Source organism: Lissotriton vulgaris, chromosome 12 (assembly GCF_964263255.1).
Source record: "Lissotriton vulgaris chromosome 12, aLisVul1.2, whole genome shotgun sequence".
In the NCBI taxonomy this organism is placed as follows: Eukaryota; Metazoa; Chordata; class Amphibia; order Caudata; family Salamandridae; genus Lissotriton; species Lissotriton vulgaris.
The window spans coordinates 301,056,817-301,083,923 of NC_141700.1; the positions used below are offsets into that span (position 1 = coordinate 301,056,817).

The following is a 27,107-nucleotide window of genomic DNA, read 5'->3' on the forward strand; positions in this document are numbered from 1 at the left end:
AAAACAGGCCGAATTCGCTAATGGGGGCCCCTTTTATTTTGGTGCCAGAGCGTAATTTCTGTTCTAGTCTGATCTTGCCACCTTCACTTAGAGTGTGGTATCCATTTTCAAGAGCAATATCGCCACGGTCAGGTTAGGAGGAGATATTTGGAAGAATTACAACACAATACCTGCTTCAGATGCAATGACTTGAAAAAATCCTTTACACAACCCAGATACGCTCTCCTTTCCAAGGCTTTAACGCACACGAGCTGAATATAATCTAAAAGAACAACCACATACTTGGTTGGTGTAATAAATCCAATATAGTTACATGTGGAGCAAAAATGGTTGCTCCTTTAACAAAGGCATTGCAAAGGTTACAAGCACCATGACCGAATTAAGGAGACACTCAATTTACACCAAGGAAAAGAGAAGTTTCCTTTTCAATCAAATAAGATGTGCTACAGGATCCACTTGGCTCATGGTAAAATTCCAAAGGTTTATCAATGCAAGTCAGTTTACTCCATTAAATGGCTATTATGATTTGGCAAAAAGTAAAAGCGCAAAGGAGTTTCTGGGGTTCCCATAGAGCACCAACCTTTGAGATATTCCTCAACTGTAACGAACAGGTAAGTTGTATTATAGGCTTCTGATTGAGGGAATGCTGCTTACTGTGAGATAGATGTAGAAATTTAGCAATGACAGTGGCCCTAACACTTCTCTTGGAACAACATTGCCCTTAACCGTTCCTGCAATTTCTCAAAAGTGGTTATTGTGGAGTGCAGATCGATAGTTGTCTTCAACTAATGATGTCAGGCATGACAAAGCTTGTATTATAACTCTCACAAACATCCGAAAGAAACTAATGTATTGAAGGTCGAAGCCCATTTCTTTTTCGTTTTTTTTTTTTTTTTTTACAATTAATACATATTGTTTTTTATAATAACATTATAATTGACGGAACATCACATTTTCCATTTAACTAAAAGAAATGTTGCTCTGGCAAATAAAAGGCATGTGGTGCATTATGTAAGAGGCAACCCTAGTAAGAAACCACTATAAATGCAGCAAGGGCCTCACACCTATAACTAATAACTAGTGACTCGTAGCCCAACTCTAACCTTTTTTTTAAACCTTAATTTTCAGTAAGAAACAATCAGTTTTATTGGTGTAGACAGGATTCTCGGAACAAATACACAAAATAATTATTGCTTACACAAACTGCATAAAAAACTGAAAATGAATACACAGACAAATGACATTCATTATTTTCGTCAGGGTATGGTATGAAACAATTACAGAAGCAGTTGCAATTACATATCAGCCACAATATGACTGAAACGTCTGCTGAACAGCGCATCTCCACAATACTGTAGCTTCTTCGTTACTAGAATGGTGTGTCTGATCAGCTACTCTGATGGGTTCTGGATAACGATAAGGAGATATTCTTTATCTGCAAAACAATGTGACAAAATGGTCTTAAATAGGATACAAACTAGTAAAATTGTGCCTCAATAGTACATTTGCTTACTAGGCAGAAGAGGAACCAGTTAAACTTTGCTAGCTAAATACATAGTGAAAGGTTATGTTGAGGTATCGATTCTGGGTAATAGCATATATGTGACCAATATGCTAATCTCTTTTTGATCAGCCTAAAAAAACATGTAGAATGCAGATATAGTAGTTGGAGCAACAAGGACGTGGATATTGATGACAAGTCAATTTGAGTTCGCTTTATTGAGCTTCTTCAACAATGAATTTTCAAAGATGTAAATAAACCTTAGTTTGTAAAACCACCCATCTAGAATTGAGTGACATCTCCCTGACCAACCATTCCTACTACAAGCTGGAACAGATGTGTCAAAATACCATATACTTGTTTTTCTTTGCCACACTCTGCAGTGGTTTACAATAGCCTTTCAGGCTAGCATAACTACTGTTATGTTATGTTATACTCTTTTATATAGCGCTCAAATCACCGGGGGGCATCTCGGCGCTTAACTCAGAGTACTCAAGTAGGGTAAATAGCACAGGGAGGGAACAGGAAACCTAGAACAAGAATGTCTTTATCTGTTTCCTGAATTTCGGATATGAGGGTAATTCTCGTAAATGAGCTGGAAGGGTATTCCCGTACTTGGGGGTAAGATAGGAAAAAAACATTCCCCCAGATCTCTGGAGCCTGATACGGGGCACCTGAAGCAGCTGGAGCGCGCCTGATCTTAAAGGGCGACTAGGGGTGTACTTTTTTAGTTTCCTTTGAAGATATTGGGGGCCCTGTCCCTGGAGAGCACAGAACGTCAGGCAGCAGACTTTAAAGAAAGCTCTCTGTTTTATCGGCAACCAGTGTAGTTTTCTCAGGATAGGGCGCAATGAGGAGCCAGCCGGCATATTCAAGACCAGCCTGGCCGCCGTATTCTGGACTACCTGTAATTACTAGCTCTGTTAATATAGTGAGCCTCCAAATTTCCTGGAAGCACATCCTGGCAGATCTACCTAGCCCCAGGGATATGTTTGTCACGCTCCTCATGATTAAAGGGAGATCTGGCAGGCATTAGGCGTTTCCCAAGGAAGCTGGAAGGGCGGGCCTGTTTTTCAACAGTGGGGGCTGGTTTTGTAGCGGGGCTGCCATAGCGGCCCACAGTAACAGAAGCAGCAGTGCACACTTGTGCACCCCTCAGGGGTTGGTCTGACAAAATTGCCAGGGCTTCTTTGGGTTCTCAGTCCGGCCCTGCTGGACGGTATCTCTCAATCTTATCTGGGTTAGGTTAGACTGATTTAGGGCTCAGAGACAGACAACGCTGCCAGAGGATGTCTTAAAACCAGGGAGAGTGTATATGTACATATAGATAGGTCTGTGTGTTCACTCAGCCCCTGTAAACAGTAGACACACACAGTAGTTATTATTTTACAATACAAACCTATTTATTATGAAGAATCAGCTCATAAACCTTGTGTATCAGAATTATGGTAATTATCATATTAATCTTAGCAGTCAAGATAATGAAACAATAAAGTAAACATTAAAAATACATAAAGGGTTTTGCATCACACATCCCTACTGCCCATAATAGATTAAACTAATCCCTATGTAACACCTATAAATATATTTGTATATATTCGTGTAGAATGGTGGAGCAATGTGTAGTGTTGTTGATTGGCTTCACTATGCAATACTCGCACAGTACTACAAAGATGGTCCTTGGATTCACGATAATAAATCCTTAGCTCAGTCCTGGTTCTGTGGCAAATAACAGCCAGACTTTACGAGAGGACCATATGTTAAGCATTTCAGAGTACTAAGATGGATGATAAGTAACTGACATGACTCAAAAGAACATTCAACAACACCAATCCTAGTTCTCGTGGCAATATTTACTTATTGATCTGTATACATCAGTGATTGAAACTTAATCACCCGGGGAATCCCTATAATCTTAGGATAATCCCAAATGTTTCCATCTATTGCCTCTTTAAAAAAACAACCTCTCTGATCTGAACATATATAACAGCACTAGACTGACGATGATTTTCACAAGACAAAAAATGTGTGAAAAGCGAGATGGCACCTCACGGGCGAACCACCAATGGGACCCCTGGCTGATACTCACCAGATGTATACAGATCAATGAGTAAATATTGCCACCAGAACTAGGATTGGTGTTGTTGAATGACTTATAGAGTGGAGGGCGTCCTAGTTCTGTCTTTCCCTCTAGACTCCTATATTTTGTTATGACTCAAAAGAAACCTGCCACCAATTTATAAAAATAAAGTAGACTTGTATAGAAAAAATATATATTTTAAAGAGATTTACACCCCAAAATGAAGTCAATCTGATTAGAATAACCAGAGGTATGGATTTTAGAAGCAAAATTAAATCAGTGCAAAACAATACTACAATACCTTAAATGGTAAAAAGCACTAGTGACAATCGGTCATTTGCAGGTCCAGTTGTGTGGAAACCAAGGATGGTTAAGGTGATATGGGTCCTAGGACGGAACCACAAGAGCAGTTCTCTTTTACCTGGCTCCAAAATTCTGGATTCAGAGTTGTCCTTGGAGTCCTTGGTGCTGAAGCAGGAGCCGCAGGGAGCTGGTTTTACTCATTACACAGTGCTGGTGAGGAAATGGGTGCAAAAATGTGACAACGAAGCCACTGTAGATGTCAGATGAAGGTTTTTCGGTGTTCTCTTGAGGTGCAGCATTGAATAAAGGTGGTGGTTACAGGATTGGCCAACAGCAAGCCATAGCAGCGGGAAGGTCAGCAGAAAGTGATTTCTACATCCGGGGGGAAAACAGTAACTGCCTCAAACTTGCTGGAGGTCAGCACTATGTTCTCCACAATGCACTGAACCATCTACTTTTTAGCGACCCCTTAGAGGGCCAGATGGACAGCAATTTTTGTTTGTTCCTGTATGTTGTTTTTACTTGTGGACTGCAGGGGACTAGTGCCACAAGTCAAGGTGAGGCTGGAGCTGCCTTTGGCTCTCAAAGGGGTCCAGCCATCTGTGGGAAACAGTCTTAGGTCTGGGATGAGTCGAAATCGTGCAGTTCCAGGAAGGTTGCTGCAGGTGTAGGGTATTACACTTTTGGTTTGTGCGGTTCTTGTTGTCGCAGACTCAGGTCTCATATTTGTCCTTTGTTGCAAGTCAGATCAGAACTGAGGTTATGGTGCTAGGAGTGCTCCTTAAATCCTAGATTTAGGGGTGTTAGGGGTGTGAGTGCAAGTGGCCAATGGGCTACTGGCCCCAGTGGCTAATATACCCTACAGTGACCACATCTGGGGAGGCGGGGGTGTCACCTTTTCTACCCAGAACCTTCTATTGTTCCGCTTTTATACAAATACAGGAATGCCCCTTAGCTGTACAGACCAGGTAGCACATCCTAGAGGTGTGGCTACCCTTCTGGGGGTGTTTACCACTTTCATACCTAATTTTACCGCCTGCCCAGGTGCAAATTCATCCTCTGGGAGGCAGCCTGGTGGCACATCTGGTAGAGACAATCCCTAGCTGCAGATTCCTTTCCTTTGAATTTTCTAGGTGTCAGACTGGATCCAGAAACGTTTGCATGAACAGTACCCCCACGTGCCATCGGGTGGCTCCATTCGGCTCTGTATGATGTTGTCGGAACTGTTAGTGTTGGTTATGACTAGGGCTCACGGTTTTATGGCCATTTCAGTCTGTATTTATCCATATTTATTTTTGGCCATTTTATCTGTATTCATCCATATTTATTTTGTGTTTGTGTATAAATAAAGTTGTAAAACTGTACATTTCCGTATCTATTTAACTGGCAGATGTGCACTCATACTTTGATGACTGTTTTGTTCTAGCTATTTAAGCTGCCAAATATTACACAATACATACACTGGTAGATATTAGCACTATACCATGAATATCTGTCAGCATTTTCCGTTAATTAAAGACATTTTATCCTGTTTTTTAAAAATTCCCATGCTGTCCATCTGCTCAGCTGCTGGCTGAAAGAAAGCACGGAGAGTCACTTAAAAGAAGCACAATTTTCTGTATTTATCAACTTTTAAAGATAAATGCAGACAGAAAACAAATTATTTTTCTGTCTGTATTTATCTGTAAAAGTCCATAAAAACGGAAAACCGGGAGCCTTAGTTATGACCTCGTGGTCACCCATAGACGCCACCCAGGCAGGCCGATGTCAATTCATTTTCACTTTTTCCATGCAAGAAGTGCAGAGCCATGAAGTGAAGTGACTTGTGTGTGTCATAACTAAAGCCCTGAAAAGTTAGCAACCCTAGCCCATTAAAATGAGTTCCCCAAGCGGAAAAGCATGAATGGGTCTGTAAGGAATCTGCAGCTAGATATTGTCTCTACCAGATAATGCATTACTGAAGGTAAGTAACGTGTTCATTTGATATACACTTCTAGCTGCAAATTTCTTCCCTTTGAATTGATACCTGAGCCATACCATCCAGGCCATGGGCTGTAGACATATTTTCTAAACTAAAAAGTCTACAGGTCCAAATGGGCAAAATACCTGTCCCGGTGGACCGGACGGTCCAAGCAAAAATGCTTGGCAAACGCGTGCAGAGATGCCCATGTTGCTGCCTGGCAGATATCCAGGACTGGGACACCACGAGCTAACACTGTGTTCGCAGCTTACCCCATGGTGGAATGGGCCCATAAGCCCTCAGGAGGAAGCTTCCTAACCAGGGCGTAGGAGATTTGAATGCAGATTACCACCCAGCACAAAATGGTTTGTTTCTGCACTACTCAACCCTTTTGAGCTCCCATGTAACAAAGAGTGGAGACGCTCATCTTCCTTAGAGGGATGTGCGGGGCAAAAAAGGCAGGCAGCGTGACAGACTGAGCCATATGGAAAGAGGGTACCTCCTTTCATCATGTAGGGAGGCTTGCATGACAAAACCTGCAATTCACTCACCCTCCGGGCAGATGTTATTGCCACTAGAAAGGCTGCCTTGATGGTAAGCAGCCTGAGGGAACAATTGTGCAAAGGCTCAAATGGAGCACACATAATATATGTGAGAACCAAAGTAAGGTCCCACTGTGGCATGATAAAGAGCATAGAAAGAAACATATGTATAAGCCCTTTTAAGAACCTATTTACAATAGAGGATTTGAACAAAGAGGGTTGGTCTGGCAGCTGTAAAAGAGCGGACAGAGTAGAAAGATAACCCTTTAGAGTATCCAATGCAGGGACCTGTTGGGCAAGGGTAAGAATAAAAAGAATAATAAAAGATAGTGAAGTAGAAAGAGGGTAAATGGACCTTTCTGTACAACATTTTACAAATGCTTGTCAATTGCAGGAGTATACCGTCTTAGTGGAGGGCCGCCTACCCGCCAAATTAACCTTACATACTTCAGGAGGAAGGTTGAATGCTTTCAGCTATCAACTGTTGCTGCGCAATCTCCATGCATGGAGGCGGAGAGTTGACATGTTCGGGTGGAGTACCCTCCCCTGTTGCTGTGACAGAAGATCCTCCTGAAGGGGCAGCCTGATCAGAAGATCGATGCTCATTTTCAGACGCTCTGGATAACAGACTCTCCTTGCCCAGTTTGGAGTCACAAGAATAACTGGGGCCTGGTCATTCTTTATCTTCTCGAGAACCATGTGCAGAAGTGGTAAAGGCAGAAAGGACTCAAGTATGACTGAGTGCAACTCGTGACAAAAAGCATCGCAGAGCGATATTCGCCATGGAAACTCCAGCTCGCAAAACTGCTGACAAGGTGCATAGGCGAACAGATCTTACCAAAGCTTTCCCCACTGTTGAAAGAGACCTTGTGCCACCTCAAACTGGAGACGCAATTTATGATCCGCCAGATATCGATGGCTGAGTTTGTCGGCCCTGACGTTCGAATAACCTGCCAGGAGTTGAACCACCAAAGTTATGCCCTCCTGTTCCAGCCATGTCCAGAGATGCAGTCTCTTGACAAAGTGTCCATGACCCCACCCGCCCTGCTTGTTTCAGTACCAAATGGCGGTAGTATTCTCTATGTACACCTGCACTAACTCCCCCTTGACAGAAGGAAGAAATACTCTCAATGCCAACCAGATCGCCTGAAGCTCCAACACATAGATGTGGAGCCCCCGACTCTGCATGGGAGACCAGTGTCCCCTAATCTCCACCTCTCCTAGATTGCACTCGCAACACAGGACTGACGCATCTGTCACTACTGTCAGCCTTGTCTGGGGAAGGGAGAGGGGTCTGCCTCTAACCCAATTTAGTTTCATCAACCACCACTACAGGTCTTTCGCAGGTCCCTCTATAATCTGGACAATGGCGGAAAGATTCCCCTGATGCTGCAACCACTGGAACTTCAATTCCAAATGCAGAATCCGCATATGCCATTTGCCGTATTTTACCAGCAGGATGCAGGAGGCTATAAGACCCAGTATCCTCAGAGTCAGTCTTACGAAATCCAGGATAGAGGCTCAAAAATCAGTTTCATAACGTAAATATCCCGGACTCGCTGCTCGGGAGGATAAGCCCAAAACTGACATCCCTCGACACACCAGAAAACATTTTGCTTCTAAAATATGTCAAAAGAGAGACAGAGGGGCAACTCTTCTCCGGACCAGCGCTTAACTGGCTCGGAAAGAAAAGTACAGACATTCGCACACCTGGGTGGCACCCTTTATAGGTGACCGTGACATCATAACTGATTTTAACTATGTCAGGTGAAGCCAAATGGAGCCACCTCAATGGGCACCACAAAGGGGTACTGCTCACGCAAAAGTTTCTGGATCCAGCCTGATGCCTGGGAATTCAAATGTAAGGAATCTGCAGCTAGAAGTCACTATCAGATATCATATTTTAAAATTAAAGGTTTCAAAACATTTGATGTCCATTTAAGAATATTGTACAATCTTTTAATACATGATAACACATGGATTTACATTTGAACACACAAATAAAGTTCACTCAATCAATCACATTTAATCCTTGCAAGTTTTCCAGGGAGAGAGAACACAGGATTGATGTTTAATCAAAATGTAAAAATCTCAGATCTCAGTTGATGATAGAGAAACACTTTTATAGATAGGTATATTTCTTCATTTCCTAAACAAGATCACCTTAATGGGATTAGAGGTTTCTTCTTGAGATACTCTACCCTTTTTGATGGAGATTTGTAGACCTGACCCTTTCAATAATTGTTTTGTAGAGAAAATGTTTCATCACTCAATCTTGCCTTATGTACAATATAGCTCTATATATAATTTTACTCAATTTACTAGAGACCTTTGCATGTCATTTCAGTTTTTTGGGCCTCTTTCCAATACATTTGGGAAGGTTTGTGTGGTCACTACAAGATAATGAATGTACAATTCTTAGCAGATGAACACCCACCTTGTCAGCCCACAAGAATACATTTAGTGTGCATCTAACCACTTGATCATTGGGTGGAAGGCATTAATTCACTTTTAAGAAGCAGTTCTCTGCAAAAATCTCAAATACTCTTAGATCGCAAACCATTGCCTCAAATCTATATAGTGCAAGTGAGGAAAGGTTTCCCATAAATGTAGTTTGGAGGGGGGGCATACAGTGACTACAATATTCATGACTAAATTTGACTTAACCCACAGATGTGGCTGAAATTCTGACCACCAAGTTATACACCTTAGGTTACTGAATAAGGTAAAACCAAGCTATTTATAGGAATGTACCTTCTCTCTTCATTTGCAGGCAAGCTGCCAGGGGAATTTGCTAAGAGTATTTCTTTCAGTTGACTCAATTTCACTCAAGCGTGCCCTTTACTGCCTCCTCCTTTTCTAATAACTATGCATTTCCCACCTATTTGAATACATTTTTTAATAAAATTTTTCTAGAGCAGCAGTAGCATTACCAGTTCCTTTATCACAGACTTAAGTGTCTAATGCTGCCAAAATGATGGCTACTTTTAACCAAAAACATGTGCTTTAGATCTATAAGACTGGCCCCATGAAGCTATTCACTAACAACAAGAAACAGAAGAAAATGATTACAAACTGAGAATTGTCATATATCACAGAGCAGCAATTACGGCTAGCAACATATCTAAATAGAGTAGGTGTACATACAGAAAAGGGTTTAGGGGTCTGTTTGGTCAGGTAGACCCAGAGTGCTAGGGATGTAAAAATGCAGGTTACATGGGTGCTGGTGCCTAACATGTTTGTTAACGGAGGTGATGGACTATACAATTGTAATTACAGGATCAAAATAAGACTTTACTTAGAAAGAGATTCCAGAGATAACCAGAAAAGGTGGGTTTTAAATGCTTCCAGAAGGCGCGGAGCATTCTTAACCTCTCACTTTCATTGTTTGGCAGTCTGAAAAACTGATCACACTGCAGAAAGTCACAAATTAGAGCACGAACAGTATTTAAAAAAATTCACCTACGCATCCAGCTTTCTGTGCATCCCACTTTGAGCGGAGGACATAATTATTTTATTATTAATAGCAATGCCTATAAAGTAATAAAGTTGTAATACATAATGGCACCTTATGAGTGCAGGGTTATGTTCAGCTGGATTGCATTAACCCGCTGTTGGTGACAATACTGACATCATTTGGAGAAACAAAACAGCACAGCACCTGGAGAACTACACACAGAAGTTATCCTCTTTTTGAGTAACTGCGGCCACTTGAGGACACATCAGTTGTCCTATGCTGCATCGTTTACCCTGATAGAAAGCAACATCAGTTTTTTACATCTCCGGGCCAAAGCTGCCAATAACATAGAAAAGTTGAAAGTCCATTCTCAGGTGACAGCCAATTGCAGTTATTAAATATATGGGTAAAACACATACAATACATAATTCCACTCATATAAATATGTGCTAGAATTGTTTAAAAGATAAATATGGGTGGAGGGGCTTGGCTGCACTCATGATGGCTGCTTCAGTTTGGGTCTCAGACATTTACCATAGGCCACAATCATGAATTACATACTGCGACTGGCCATACTTGATCATCAGCAGGTAGAAGAGTAGGCACCAGCTAGAGACTGTTAGGACCCCACCATCTGAACCAAAAAGATAGAGAGAGCTTGGTATACTAATGAGACTATGATTGCTGAGAATGTGGCCCTCAAAAACAACATGGGGACCAGCAACCGGTCCATGAGGATATCTCCTACCGACCTGTATATAGTGGGCCTCTCTCAGCTACCCTCTCGCCCATGAAGAAAGTACCAGGGAGGAGGGCTTACTCTCAAGAGCTGAATATCAGTGGAAAATGAGGGACTGCACACCCTCTTCCTTACATAATACAGCTCCCCTTTGTAGGGTCACAACTGATCTTCAGAAGCCAACATTGAGGGGGTGCAAGAGCTCTCTTTATCCTAGAATGAGCGAAGACCTCCCTTTACCATTGGCTCACATCAGTGTCATGTATCAGTGACTTCAGCTATTGCAATTGCCATGCTGCTCCAGGAAGTGAAAACACAGGAACGTCCTTTCCCGATATGTACACCACCTGCCAGACCCTTGACTGTACACATCATTGGCTTGGTTGGCAACAACGAAGATCTCAGCATGGACCGCTGATTCACGGATGGGATCCTGATCCATTGCAAGGCAACGCGGACCCTTTTTCAATCCCTGATCCACGATATGAGGGGCTGGACCCTGTCAACAATGCACAATGAGGATGTGCCACAAACCACTGTTGCCACTAGTATTGCTGCATTGCCATACACAGAATCTCAAATGATTCATATCACAGCGCCTATGATAAACAGATATTACTGGGAGGTACCCAGCTGCCTTTCCTTTTGATAAAGAATAGCCATAGCCAGCGCAGTGTGAGAGAATTTACCGTTAGTTTAATGTTTAGCTCTTAGCTGTAGGTATAAGTGGTGTTTTGCCCTTCCCTGTTCATTTGTTTATCCTTGTTCTCTATACAATAGTACTGACTGTAATCTATGGGGTTGCTGGGAATTCCCCAGCCAGCCTTTTTGGTGATCTCTAGGTTGAGACAGTGCAAAGTTGGTATTTTGATACAGCTTTCACCTTTCATGTGAATACAATGAAGCATCACAGAGTTAAAGGGAAGCACTACAGACTCACACTATGGTCATAAAGACTTGGATATAATTGTTATTGAATTTCAATTAACATACAAGTCTGACACAGGCTGCAATTTACTTGTTGAAGATCCCATCTGCACATGGTTACCTGTGTGAAGATAATGGGCTGAGCTTGACAGTATTGCTACTTGCTAAGCCCCCATGAGTGAGTACACAAGTGTAACCAGCACAGTCTCTTGTTCTGCTTCACAGTGGTGAACCTTATCTTATGAGAGGCACTGGTGAATAGCGCTCAATACCACTTCGTTAGACCTTAGATTAAGAGAAACTCAGTGAGACTCACTCAAAGCACAGATCAAAAACAACGTGGTCCAAAATTATATAATCTATGGGGATTAAAATGGGTCAGAAGCCACTTTCTCACAGCCCTCCAAAGTATGAAATTGAGCCTCATAGTATGAGCATAAAGGAAAGCAGTTGTGAAATAGAATTTGTTCAATTAGCAATGTATTAATGAGAGCTGCACATTTTAAGCTATCTTATAAAGCTTGAGAGAGGAATTTAAAACAATATGCAACAATCATTGAGTCCCTTCCAAATTAAGAGCTTAGTGAGGATCAGACAGACTTTGAGAAACAGATGGTGTTCAAATATTTAACAAGAATCTTGGCAGATGTTGCTGATCACATGAGACAGAACACTAGATAGGTTTGCAAAAACATTAACTGGGAAGAATTCAGACTTCAAAGATTATTATTAATTGTCCAATATGAGATATTCGATAATGGTCGCAAACAATGAATAGTTGCACTTATATGTACGATCACGGAGTACATATATGAGGCTTGATTTCGTAAAAAGAAAAAGAAAAGCATTTTTAAAAAAAATATCTTTTTTAAAGGATTATTTACGGGCGACTGTATACAGAATGTGACTGTGGAGGCATTATCTTCGTCACAGAATAATTTCAAGCCACGGGTGATTTCATTAGAAACTATATTGACTGAAATATTGTGAAGACAAACTAAGTTCAGTTATTGACAATGTACTCTGTACAAAAGTTCCCCTAAAAACAAAAAATGGCAGTTAAGCCTACTACTGTCTACTAGCCAGACTTTCAGATTCGGTGTGTTGCATATAAAGCTCAAGCTCACAGTGCAAAAAAACATTAAACATTTTGAATTTTTGACAATCCAATCGCATAACAAATTCTCAAGCTTGTCATCGGCCTTCGGCATTGCCAGCCAACTAACCCATTTATAAAAGTAATTCGTCATGGGGTAAAGTACACAGCTTCAAACTAATTTAGATATATACATGTAGACTCATCGCCCTTCAACTATACCATGAAATATGATGTTTAAATACGGTAATGAGGCTCAAAGCCTTTTAATGTACTAATCTTGTAAAAAAAATGGACGTTCAAAATCAAACTTAGATTCAACCCTAGGACAACAAAGATTATTCTCATAAAAATATCTGAGCTTGATTCAGACTTCTTTTGTGTGGGAGTGTCTGAGCTTTCCCATCTCACGTCACAGTAGTTTATGTGTGTTGCTTGTCACTACTGAACTTTACAAACACACATAAATAGAGAGGCCTGTGGAATTTACGTGAAATCGTGCAGCTACTTTTCCTCTGAATGTCAATAAAAGCACCAACGTTTTGACAAACAAGACATCAAGTTTGTTAGCGGACTTACACATTTGGAAAGACTCAGGGATAAGTGTGAAGAACATAAATATGAAATACGATTCACCTTTACCGAAGACGTAATTATCTGGAAATCCGTTCTCAACACAGGAGTGCTCATTTCACCCATAACTAGATATAAAAAATACTAATTTGATAGAGCAATTGTGCAAATTACGTGACATTTTTTGGATCCAAGAAAAAAAGTGTTATATGGTATGAAAAACTGCTGGCTACCAACTGAGGACAACTCAAAAAGCATGAATTGAACTCTATTTTTAATTCAGTAAGGCTAGGTCAGGGGTGTCATTTCATATTTTAACACTGGACGCTTTCACCTATGTTTAGATGCAATACATTTAACAGAAATCAGATAACTGTAAATGCTAGAGTAGTTTTGGACATTCCGTTTTAAAATCAAATTTAGGTGAAAAACTAAAAATAAAACTTCCTGATTCAACGTTTGACGCAAAAGAATTAAGTGTTAAGATAAACTAAAAACCATGAATAGGAAGACACCATTGCAGTCTCCAAAACAGAGCATTATTTACAGAATCTGTTTTTGATGATGCCTTTTTGTTTTCAGTTGAGTAGATCTTATGTACTTCGTGTGATAGAAGAGGTTTATTCAATATAGGAATACAGATGGAATAAAACAAGATATTTAGATCGAATTTCCAAGGCAAGCAATTTAATATGTTTGTGCTTTGGAAAAACCAAAATATAAACAAAATATAGACAGTTACCGCATAAGAAAATATGTGAGAACATTACCTGGGGCGACCATAATTTCGTGTTTCTTTGATCTTATCCTCAGAAACGTTAGGTCGTTTTGAGGGTCAATGTCTCTTACAGTGCTCCTGGCTTTAATGGACAATTGGTGGAGAAGCCCTGCATACTGCACTGTAGTAGAGTTATCAAGTGTTGTTCTGATTGGAATGCCTGAAAATTAAACGGTATAAAAGCTGCGTTACGAATTGAAAATGTAAGGAAATATGTGTAAAGCAAACACCATTCTGAACTCAGACCATTTGCATGAATTAAAAAATGTATATATATATATATTTTTTATATACATAAATCTATGGAGCACAATATCATACAGGGACTTAGGTTGGAATAAGCTAGAGGGAAGCAGCTGAATCAGGGTCAGGTTGAGTTGCGAGCAGTTGAAGGGAAGCGCACACCTTCATATGCAACTAGGGGCCTAGATGTATCCATGATTATGGACTGCTGAGGTACTATTTGAAGCACCTGCTTTGGGGTATACTGGAGACGAGATTAGGGGAAGGGGAAATAAGGTTTGTTTACCTTGATACATGCACTTGGGGTTGATATGCACACTAAACTAGTGTTCCGTTGGTATTTATTTTCTAGTTTTCCTTTTGATTGATACTGCTACATTTGTAATGTACAGATTTGAAGCTCACTGTAGCTCTGGTACTGCTGCTGTTCTCAACAAATGTCCAATAAACAGAACAGAAAATATCATACATAACGGAATCCCAATGCCAGGGAACTCTATAAACGCTTAGAAAAGCTATGAAGGCAGAGCAATCAAAATGGTAAGAACACAGATCCCTGCCAAGATCTTTAGAAGTGGGGAGAATCCCAAGGGGGTTACGGATAATGTTGGCTCCCAGACCGTGCTGCAGTTCTAGTGAAGCTTGAATTCAGTGAATGAGGATATTGACAAATTGGAAGTCACAGCTGTGACTAAAAAATATCATGAGATGGTGATTCGATTGCAACGGGAGGAAGAAGGTATAAAGAAATGCAAGGCTTTTAAATTCCAATAGGAAAAGTTGGATTATGAACATGGCCAAGTATTCACCTTCGCTAAAAAGTATGATTAAGTTAAGGCATCTAGAAAAGTGGACTCCCCCCCCCCCCCCACCCCCTCCAACGCAAAACCCAATGCAAGCAACAGTGTGCCCATACACACCTCAGCCTCGGATCTCAGTTCAGCACCAGAGAGCCAACTGGACAACGAACAAGTAAGATCCCAAAGGTCGGGGTTTTCAAAGCTCTCCCTGGCCAGGGAAGTAGACTGTTTACGCCAGTACAGACAGAAGACACACGTTGCGTCCACGTGCACCAAGTGCATACACCAACAGTAACGCAACCAAAAACGCCAGGATAGACGAAAATGTAGCCACCACCGGCAAGCAAACCAACAAAAAGTCAACAAACAGATAGAGGCACAAGCAAAATCACAAGGAATAAGTAGTGACTTCCAAACAGTCATTAACCTATCCAAAGTAACACTCAGTGAGAATGAAAGGCAGATACTGGCGTTGGGACTTTCCTATAGCCCGAAATGTAACTTTGATTATGCTAAAACACGCATAGACATGTACAGATTTGTCCACAAACTAAAACTGCGTAAGTACCATCTTCTGAAGGGTCTCAGAACTGCAAACAAATTGATGCACAGTCAAGAGAAATACAAAGCCCTTCACTTTTAAAAGCCGGAGATGTGGAATTGCTGCAAGATCTTCAACAGCTTCAGTATGAAAATAGTACTGCAGAACCGTGCTGTAGCCAAGATATGATATCATATGGGGGATTACAAGGACTCAGTTTAAACCCAAGTCCACTTTCTGCCCAATCATGTTGCGGGATAACATAGATCTGTTCAGTGATAAGGAATTGAAAAATCTATACTTGAAAAATGCAGGCGCCCATAGAAAATACAGCAGACAGGATAACGAATATTTCCAACTTATGAAAAAATTACAAACAGATGATGATGCAATTGTTCGCCCCTTCTCATAAGGATGGCAAGGTGGTTTTGTGGTCGGGGGACCTATACATGGAAGAGGTACTGAAACAGCTCAATGATACAGATTGTTACAGGAGGAGTACAATACAAATAGTTAAGAACTCGTGGAACAATTTTTACACAAAACTCCTGGCATGGAAGAGCCCAGGGTTGCTAACCAATGATGAGTTTAAGTTCTTAAAGAATGACCATGATGTCATGCCTGTAATATATTTCATACCGAAAATACATAAGGATATGTCTAAGCCACCATGAAGGCCTATCATATCTGCCTGCCACAGCATAATGGAAAATGCCTCGAGATATGTGGACATCTTTCATCAGGAGCAGGTGAAAAAACTTCTGTCTTTTATTCAGGATATAGGGGACTTGTTATGAGTGATGTCAAGTGCAACTCAGAATGTATACTTATTTTGCTTGATGTCTCTTCCCTGTATACTGGTATACATCAGTCAAGAAATTAATTCCCTTTGGGCGAATTAACATCAATACAAGGGTACTTACAAACAATAGACTCACTAATACATAAGCGTAACAAGGAAGCAATGATAAAAATGAAAAATTCAAAACACGTGAAAACACTATAGTAAAATTAAATCTCAGTACAATTTATTAACATACATTATATTGATTAAAAATTGGGAAACATACACAGGACGGAACAATAATACATAAAAAACATTCCAGTAAAAAAGGAGCTACAGGAAAAAGAACTAAACTCAAATAACACAATTATTTTGAATTTTCCTTGATTTCTTAATCCACAATTACTCCTTGAGCATCGACGCGTTTCGGCGGTATGAACAAAATATGACCGCCTTCATCAGGGTATATGTATACCTGTTTCCCAATATTTCTGTAAATTTAAATAAGATTGGTCTAAGTTATAATTGATAGACACAACAAATCATATTTAACAAAACATATTTTAAAAACATAATGTAAGTATCCTACTCTATCTTTGAACACACATAATAACATTGCTTCCAACATTACACAAACACAATACATTATAAACAAAACATTGAACAATTGCATATGGTTTAAATAACAAACAGGTCTACATAATAGGCAGTACCTTTCAATTCCTCAATTATGTAACCCTTCTTAGCAAATTTACTCACACCAGCTAGGAACATATAGCCAGAGGCAAAGAGTTATCAAAAGGAGATGTGCACAGAAGAGCATGATACATCACCTACCTCGGGCATAAAATAAATATTTCAGTGCGTCATAAGGGGTATACTTCCTCCTTATCCTTTGCTTGAGATATTCGTCCAGCGAAATATCCTCTTAGTATGTATAGTATTCCTAAATATAACATGAATAGATATCTAGTTTAGTTGTTACACAATCCAGTTACTCTACTCCATAAGACTATCTGGCAGGTAGCAAATATGCAAAAAACGATAGTGGATGAAATAAGCCACAATGTGGCTATACATGTTAATGGACGAATATCTCAAGCAAAGGATAAGGAGGAAGTATACCCCTTATGACGCACTGAAATATTTATTTTATGCCCGAGGTAGGTGATGTATCATGCTCCTTATTATTGCCACCTTAGCGTTAAGGATTAGTCTTCTGTGCACATCTCCTTTTGATAACTCTTTGCCTCTGGCTATATGTTCCTAGCTGGTGTGGGTAAATTTGCTAAGAAGGGTTACATAATTGAGGAATTGAAAGGTACTGCCTATTATGTAGACCTGTTTGTTATTTAAATCATATGCAATTGTTCAATGTTTTGTTTATAATGTATTGTGTTTGTGTAATGTTGGAAGCAATGTTATTATGTGTGTTCAAAGATAGAGTAGGATAGTTACATTATGTTTTTAAAATATGTTTTGTTAAATATGATTTGTTGTGTCTATCAATTATAACTTAGACCAATCTTATTTAAATTTACAGAAATATTGGGAAACAGGTATACATATACCCTGATGAAGGCGGTCATATTTTGTTCATACCGCCGAAACGCGTCGATGCTCAAGGAGTGATTGTGGATTAAGAAATCAAGGAAAATTCAAAATAATTGTGTTATTTGAGTTCAGTCCTTTTTCCTGTAGCTCCTTTTTTACTGGAATGTTTTTTATGTATTATTGTTCCGTCCTGTGTATGTTTCCCAATTTTTAATCAATATAATGTATGTGAATAAATTGTACTAAGATTTAATTTTACTATAGTGTTTTCACGTGTTTTGAATTTTTCATTTTTATCATTGCTTCCTTGTTACGCTTATGTATTAGTGAGTCTATTGTTTGTAAGTACCCTTGTATTGATGTTAATTCGCCCAAAGGGAATTAATTTCTTGACTTGTGTCAATTGTGGAACCCTATCCCTTTGGTCTTGGGGTCCCTCTCTCTTTTATTAGAGGTACTGGTATACATCACAAAGACGGAGTTAAGGCAATAGAGCACTACCTGAGTACAAGACCTATGTGTTTCTTTTTGCATAACAAAATGTTGCTCACTATGATTTCAACCTGTTTGGAGAAACCTTTTTTTTATTTCAGAACCAGGTGTTCCAACAAGTGAGAGGCGTAGCTATGGGGGCTTGTTTCTCCCCTAGCTATGTATGTTTGCATATGGGACTATGGGAGGAACAAGTCCTTAGATTGACTTTTGGTGAAACATTGTCCAATCATGTTGTACGATGGTACAGGTATATTGATGATTTGCTTTTAATTTGGAGAGGCACGGAGGATAGTGCCCTCCATTTTATTAAACAAATCAACAATAACAAACTCAACTTGCAATTCACAGCCCAGTTAAGTAAGAAGTCTGTTTTTTAGATGTAGAAATCATAGCTGTACAGGACAGGCTAAAAATCGGGTTACACAGAAAATGAACTGCAGGAAATACTTTGTTACCTGCCACCAGCCAGCATCCCCAACATCTGATTCGCATCATTCCTTTTGGGGAAATGCAGCGAATTTGGAAGATATGCAGCTTAGATGAAGACTGTGTAAAAGAGAGAGCCCCGATAGGTTCCTGGCAAGGGGCTATTCTCAGATTGAGATCGATAAAGCAATTGAAAAAACGAACATAATGGCCAGATCTCAGGCTCTGGTTTGAAGATTGAATACCAAAATCCAGTATCAAACACAGTCAGAACAACCATCCAGATTGATCCTGACATATAGTAACCAACACAGAAAGTTGCGCAAGACAGTTAACAAGAACTGGGTCGTGGTAAAGAATGATCCAGCTTTAGGGGCCAAACTGACCAGAACACCAAACATTACTTTCAGAAAGGCCAGCTCAATGAACAACTCATTAGTCAAGAGCAGCCCGGAAGTAAGAACCAACAAGTCCTGGCTAGATTCGAGCAAAGGGTCTTTCAGATGTGCAACATGTAAGGTCTGTAAACATGGGGTCAGTAAATCTGCGTATGCTACACCGTTTAAGACAGAGATGGTGCCCATCAACAAAAAATAGACCTGCAAGTGTCCCTGTGGCTTGCGGTACGTAGGAAGTACGAAGCTGCCGGTCCACAAGAGGATACTCCAGCACATTAGGGCCATCAGCAATAGTAACGTGACATTACCGGTTGCAAGACATTTTAAGGAGTCCCAAGGCAACAATGTGAGCAACCTTAAAAATGTTGTGGTGGATACAGTCCCCCCTCTACGGCGGGGAGGCAACCGGGAAGCTCTTCTAAGGAAACTTGAGACTAGATATATACTGAAGTTTGATTGTAAAACGCCACATGGCCTCAATTCCAGTGAAGATTTCTTTACCTGCCTTTGAAAGCTCAGTTACATACATTCATGAATTTGCTTTTACCACTGCCTCTGCATTTTCTTAAATCTTCACTAATGTACTGTTTGCACTATTGCACTTTATGAACAAGTTGGTGGTTCCGTAGGTGGCACAATATTTTGTTAGCACTAGCACTTTTTCTAGTTATGGGTAGCCACAGTCTTGGCCCACTGGGGTAGAATTGTCTAACTGCTGTATACGCTTCAATTAGCAACCCGCTCAAATTAGGAAACAGTGTGGCGGTTGACATGGGCATAAGAGTTTTACTAAAGGATATAAAACTGGGTTGTTTTTACATATGAAAAGTTTGCACTAGATCGATTTTTTTATATGTATTTTACTCAGCATCGTTTTCTTAACTCTCATTTGCATTTTGAATTTTAATCATCTATTGCCTATTCTAAATATTTATTTATATATTTATAATTATTTATACCGTTGTTGCTAAAAATAACAATTACAGTTATAATAAGCATTCAAGTATCAATGTGAAATACAGTTGAGACTATGAGAACTATTCTTCCATGTCTATGACAACGACATTTGTAGGTTACGAGTTTGAGCACTGTCACTTCAAAAATGTGAAGGCACTCCACATGTGCGTCATGTGATCAAGGCCTCCTGAAGGCCGAAACGCGGTATGGCGGTGGTGCAGAGCACAAAATAAATTGTTTATTGCACCAGAATCTGGGTTCGCATTCATCTATTCCTGTTCCAAAAGAGTGTGAGTGGCGAAGTAAGACATATATATATATATATATATATATTCACTGAAAAAACCATAGGTTTGACACCAGTTATAGTTAGCTGGAAATTTTACTGACATAAAACCAATGAAATTCCACGTTATAGTTAGTTGGACTCACTATAACTTGCGCGTGTAATGGACTGCTGATGACATTACATATTACATCACTCATGACATGGTCAGTGACATCACTTATGACATCACTGATGACAGACCTCCTTTAAGTGTAATGTAACCCTTAAAACACATATTGGAAAATAGAAATTAACATTTTCAAAAAAATGGAGATACCCATACCAGTTACAACAACCAATTCAGTAATTCCACCATCTATATACACATTCTCTCATTCACCAACAGTTCTATATAGTCACTCATACATATACTCACTCATCATATGTAGTGATACACCTATACATCCTGTTACACACCGACAATCATCCAAAAGATACTCACACACATATTCACACATGCAAATAAACTATTGAACATCCATTTATTTGCATATAAAACTATACACACTCAACCACCCATACAGTCCTGCACATATGGTGTCTTCTAAACACATACAAAGAGAGAGTTAGTCATTCATGCATCTATGTGATTAGTAATACCCCCATGAAACCATAGAAACACTCATACTGATACTAAAAAAACATCTAAGAACCCAAATACCTACACATGTAGGTACTCATCAACCCATGCAGCCAGTTATTCACAAAGTGAAACACTGATACATATATTTAAATATTTAAACATTACTCGCTAATATATGTATTCACTAAGGTACACTTAATAAGCCAGTTATCCAATCACTTCTTTTTGAAAAAAACATTCATTAAGACAATAATTTAAACATTTATTCTTTCCTCGACCTTTACATATACATATATAAAACATATTTATTTTTTAGAAAGACACACATTCACTGGATGGTGTCATAAGTGATGTCACTGACCATGTCATGAGTGATGTAATATGTAATGTCATCAGCAGTGCGTTACACGCGCAAGTTATAGTGAGTCCAACTAACTATAACGTGGAATTTCATTGGTTTTATGTCAGTAAAATTTCCAGCTAACTATAACTGGTGTCAAACCTATGGTTTTTTCAGTGAATTTCATAGGTTTTTCAAATGCTACTTCCTAACTATAACGTGTGTAAAACCTATGGTTTTTTCAGTGAATTTCATGGTTTTTTTGAATGCTAGTTCCTAAGTATGTAATCACGTTCGTAACTACATAGTGTCACCGCCTACACGTCCTGAGAAGCGCATGTAAAGTCACGTGACTTGAAAACAAAACTTCCAATTGGTTATTAGTAGTTTCTGTTCTGGAATATACACGAAGCACTCCACCCACTTTCCTCACAATCTTTTCTACTCTCAAGAGACAACAACGTCGAGCATCTTCCGGAAGTCTTTGCTGAAATGGCTTCCCTACCAGATTCAGCTTCCGAATCTGAAGGAAATGAGCGACCACCGTTAAGAAGAAAAAAAGAATCTTTCATTTGGCAATTTTTCACTTATCCTGAAGATCAAAAGAAAGTGAATGCGCCAAAAGTAACCTGCACGATATGCAATTCGGAGCTCTCAAGGGGAAATCCAAATAAAAAATATTCCTTTTCTGCACACACCATGCAGCGGCATGTTAAACAAAGGCATCCTGAGCATTATGCAAAAGCATCAACAAGAGCCCTGGCCACGCTATTACCATCAGAGGTGGCCAGCACATCTTCTGGTGTACGACCTGTATCTCCATTGAGTGCTGAAATGGACTTGAGACCATATCTTGCGAAGGTGCATATGAAATGCAACAAGTGTGGAGAAATTCTTTTATATGGAGAGCAGAGCCTCGTTCTTATTACACTCAAAATTGACAGTCACAAATGCCCCAAGAAAAGATAAATTTCTTCACTTCATTTTCAAACTATTACATACTGAAAAATGTAGTAGCAACTTTAAGAAATCGAAAGCATTATAACACTTCTTTCCCCCCCCCCCAAAAAAAAAAAAAAAAGTTCTTTTCAGAACTAACTCTTTCTACCAAAACGTGCTCCAAGAGCATATTATGAGATATTTTTTCGCCGCTTTATTTTAGTGCGAGACCGGGTGCGCGCACCCTCCTATCGCGTACAGGACCTGACACTTGCATATGAAGTCATGTGACTTCAAAACAACACTTCCAATTGGTTCTTGGTAGTTTCTATTCTGGAATTTACACGCAGCACTCCACCCACTTCCATCACTTTCTTTTCTACTCTCAAGAGACAACAACGTCGAACATCTTCCCGAAGACTTCGGTACAATGGCTACCGTTCCGCATTCATCTTCCGAATCTGATGAAAATGAGCGACCACCTTTGACAAGAAAAACGGAGGCCACGCTATTACCATCAGAAGTAATGAGCACATCTTCCGGAGGACGACCTGTATCTCCATCGAGTGCTAAAATGGACTTGAAACCATGTCTGGCGAAGGTGCACATAAAATGCAACAACTGTGGAGAACTTCTTGTATACGGAGAGCAAAGCTTTACTCTAATTAAACACAAAATTGAGAGTCATGAATGCTGCAAGAAAAGTTACATTTCTTCACTTTATGTGGATAGTATGACATACTGAAAAATATCATAGCAACTTTAAGAAATCAAATGCATCAAAACACTTGTTTCCAAAAAAAAAAAAAAAAAAAAAAAGTTCTTTTCAGAACTAACTCTTTCCACCAAAACATGCTCGAAGAGCATATTATAAGATGTTTTTTCGCCGCTTTATTTTAGTGCAAGACCGGGTGTGCGCACCCTTCTATCGCGTACAGGACCTGACACTCCCATGTGAAGTCATGTGACTTCTAAACAACACTTCTAATTGGTTCTTGGTAGTTTCTATTCTGCAATTTACACGCAGCACTCCACCCACTACCATCACTTTCTTTTCTACTCTCAAGAGACAACAACGTCGAACATCTTCTCGAAGACTTCGATACAATGGCTACCGTTCCGCATTCATCTTCCGAATCTGATGAAAATGAGCGACCACCTTTCACAAGAAAAACGGAGGCCACGCTATTACCATCAGAAGTAATCAACACATCTTCCGGTGGACGACCTGTATCTCCATCGAGTGCTGAGATGGACTTGAGACCATATCTGGCGAACGTGCACATGAAATGCACAAACTGTGGAGAACTTCTTGTATACGGAGAGCAAAGCTTTACTCTAATTAAACAAATAATTGAGAGTCATAAATGCTCCAAGAAAAGTTAAATTTCTTCACTTTATTTGTATAGTATGACATACTGAAAAATGTCTTCGCAACTTTAAGAAATAAAAAGCATCATAACACTTGTTTCCAAAAAAAAAAAAAAAAATAAAAAAGATCTTTTCAGAACTAACTCTTTGTACCAAAACAAGCTTGAAGAGCATATTAGCTGATATTTTCTCGCCGCTTTCTTATAGTGCGCGACCGGGTGCGCGCACCCACCTATCGCGTCGAGACACGCATGTGCAGTCATGTGACTTTAAAACAACACTTCCAATTGGTTCTTACTAGTTTCTATTCTGCAATTTACACGGAACACTCCACCCACTTCCCTAGAAAACCAGTTTATCGTAAATCTTTTAAAGCCTCCTCTTATGAAATATTCGACATCAATCACATAGCAGAGTACTAAATAGCACTATATACACTCCGTCCCTTAATTATAAGAGACTTATTGCTATGTAAAATCAACTTTTGTTTTCCAAGATAATGTAAAATGCTGAGCCTATTACATAATTTTATTACACATATATGTTACTAGTCTCCTTCGAGTACTAACACCGTAGAAAATACCACCAATAGCGGTGATATTTTTTACACCGAGAACGGGCGATTTCTATCGCTTACAGCCCTTACAATTATAAAGTTTTATTTCCTAAGTCTCTGATCTCCAACTGTGCAACGTAGATCCCCTGTGTGTCGCAATAAGGTCCATAAACAAAAACTACAGAGCCAGCATTATAAACATACACAAAACAACAAAACGACAAGAGCCACCATGCTAATATATATCCTTAATATAATAAACCTCTGAGAATAAATACATATTTCCGTGGCAGCCCATAACACAAATGTGGCGTCCTCTGACTCTGCTCCATTACCAAACACCGTAACTCCCCGCCCCCCTCACTTTTCACTAAACTCCGCACTCCACCCCAGCCAAACCCCCAACCTACCCTCCCTGCCCAAACCCACCATGAACCTCAAACCGCCCCTAGAAAACTTATAAGACACAGGATTACTAAAACTCAAAGAATACGCAACAGGCACATAATGTAAATAGTACATAAAGACACATATTTTTTCCAAAATACTATTTAAAAACATGTTCTATTTTTAATAAATCTATCATGCATCTGACCCTCTAGAACTGCTTTCAAAACGTGAACTATAAACCTCTACTTTTCATTTTCAAACCATACACTTTCTTCTGACCCTCTAGAACTGCTTTCAAAACGAACTATAAACCTCTACTTTTCATTTTCAAACCATACACTTTCAATTACATTATTTTTTTTCCACAATTCATGTAATGTTACAAACCTTTTCTAAAATACACCAGTCCGTATCATTTATAAGGATTTATTTTCAGTCTTCATCAGTGACACTTTCTTCACATACAATAGAAATCACTATAACTTTTTAAACGACAATGCTAACGCGGTAAAAATAACCCTTCATTTACTTTCCTTTAAGAATGCACACTATGTACCCCACGCATGCGTTTCTTAATCTTTGTATTTGGCAGCGAATACCGACCTTGAATCGGAAGACATGAACAAGAGCGCCATTGTCACATTTAAAACTGAACGTTGCATCAGCTCACACACATATCTTTCACCAAGCTAACATTCACAGAAAACAGCATTGATGTAAAAAAAAATTGACCTTGCTTTACAACTCCCTCAAATCACTCCCTTATTTTTTAACGCATCCTCCAGTTCAAAAAAAGCTACTTTTTTAATAACCACTAAGCAATATATAAGTGACTAGACTCCTAGAAAATGTATCAAGTCATTCTGCTCCTCTCCACTGCATAGCCGGCGACATAATTCTGTGGAGTTGCTATACAACCAGCGGTGCTGCGCCGTTTCCTGTACCATCTTGGGAAATTCAAAATGGATGTCCCTCCTGCCTTCGCAAACGAGCCGGGCCACTTAGAACTATTTCGCCAGAGGATGCTTGACTACTACGGCATCTTACCACTCTCGACTTTGAATACTTCATATCGATTATCATTTCGATAATCGCATTTCACCTGTGTGCAGCCTGTATTTCATTGCCTGAGCTGTGATTTCACGTGGGCCCTGGATTTATGTCTCTGCAATTTGGTACCTCCTGAACCGAATTACAATCACCTCATGAATCCGTTACTTGATCATGAACAGCTTTGTTACAACGGAGGGTTTATGGCCTTTGCAGCGATACAAGGAGTTCTGGGTCATTGGAATATATTCGCAGCGGCGCAAGATTTCTTAACAGAGAGCTACATCGAAAACCCACCGAGCTGCCCTATGATGGTAAAAGACACTCCAATAATGACAGATCATGAATGCTCCTTTCATCTTCTCAATTGGATGGCTGACATGTTTTCAGATGATAACAATGATTTCATGTTAGAGGCACTTGCTGCATACTTTGCCTACACAATGGACGCTTAACTCTTTCCTAACAGCGAGCTACATCGAAAACCCACCGAGCTGCCCTCTGATGGTAAAAGAGGCTCCGATTATAACAGATCATCAGTACTGCTTTACTCTTTTCCATTGGATAGCTGACATACTTTCAAATGATAAAACTGATTTCCTGTTACAAGCAGAAACTACCTATTTTGCCTAAACAATGCTTCAATAACTCTCAAACAAGCCATTGACGTCCTCATTTCCTTTTGGTTTTCTATATTCTTCACGTTCTTTTCCATATTTTCTTTTGAAGAACAGACCTATTTGCTTTACTAACAGTGGACATTATGATTTCGTGTTGTTTGACAGCTGATTCATAAAGTAATGATGTATAACCACTTGCATTTTCATATATCGCTCCTAAACTGAAAGGCCAGAAACATTCTTCCATTTATTAAAATATAGTATACTTCCTTATAAGAGTGTACAATGTTTTTTTCCAACTATATTCATTTTTCTTCAACTATAGCGTTTGTATTCCATGTACTACTGACAATACCAATTACTGTGTTTTTTGCAATTTCTGTACTCATATTACATAATGATTGCCTTTAAAACAGTACATTTCTAAATAAACATTTCAAATTTTCACGGTTTCTCTTTTAATCCATAATCTCAACTGAATGATTTCATATTGAAAAACTATTCATGGGTTCCACATAACCTTAACTGTAGTCACTGAGGACCTTATTTATGAAGACCTTCAGCCGCCAGTGCCTCATTTTTTAAAATGGGAAAAAGTAACGCACCGGTGGCGCAAGGCCTTCATAAATAAAGTCCTGAATGTTTTCTTTTCTCGACCTCACTTACTGATACTAGAACCTGCAAGCCAATTACGGCCCGTGAACTCTTTCTTAGTAGGTCGCGCACCGTAAAGACAGTTATACCACTGTTAACATTTTTTTTTTTACTGTTACTAA

General features: G+C 39.5%; 1 protein-coding gene across 1 annotated transcript in view; it reads right to left on the reverse strand.

Moving 5' to 3' along the window:
• Positions 1-898: 898 nt before the first annotated feature.
• Positions 899-27,107, reverse strand: part of DYNLRB2 (dynein light chain roadblock-type 2) — a 106,571-nt gene continuing 80,362 nt past the window's right edge. The window contains exons 3-4 of the mRNA XM_086945096.1: positions 13,949-14,116; positions 899-1,435 (exon numbers count right to left, since the gene is read on the reverse strand). Of these exons, the coding sequence (XP_086801222.1) occupies positions 1,392-1,435; positions 13,949-14,116 (212 nt within the window). The 3' untranslated portion in view covers positions 899-1,391. The remainder of the gene's footprint in view (positions 1,436-13,948; positions 14,117-27,107) is intronic.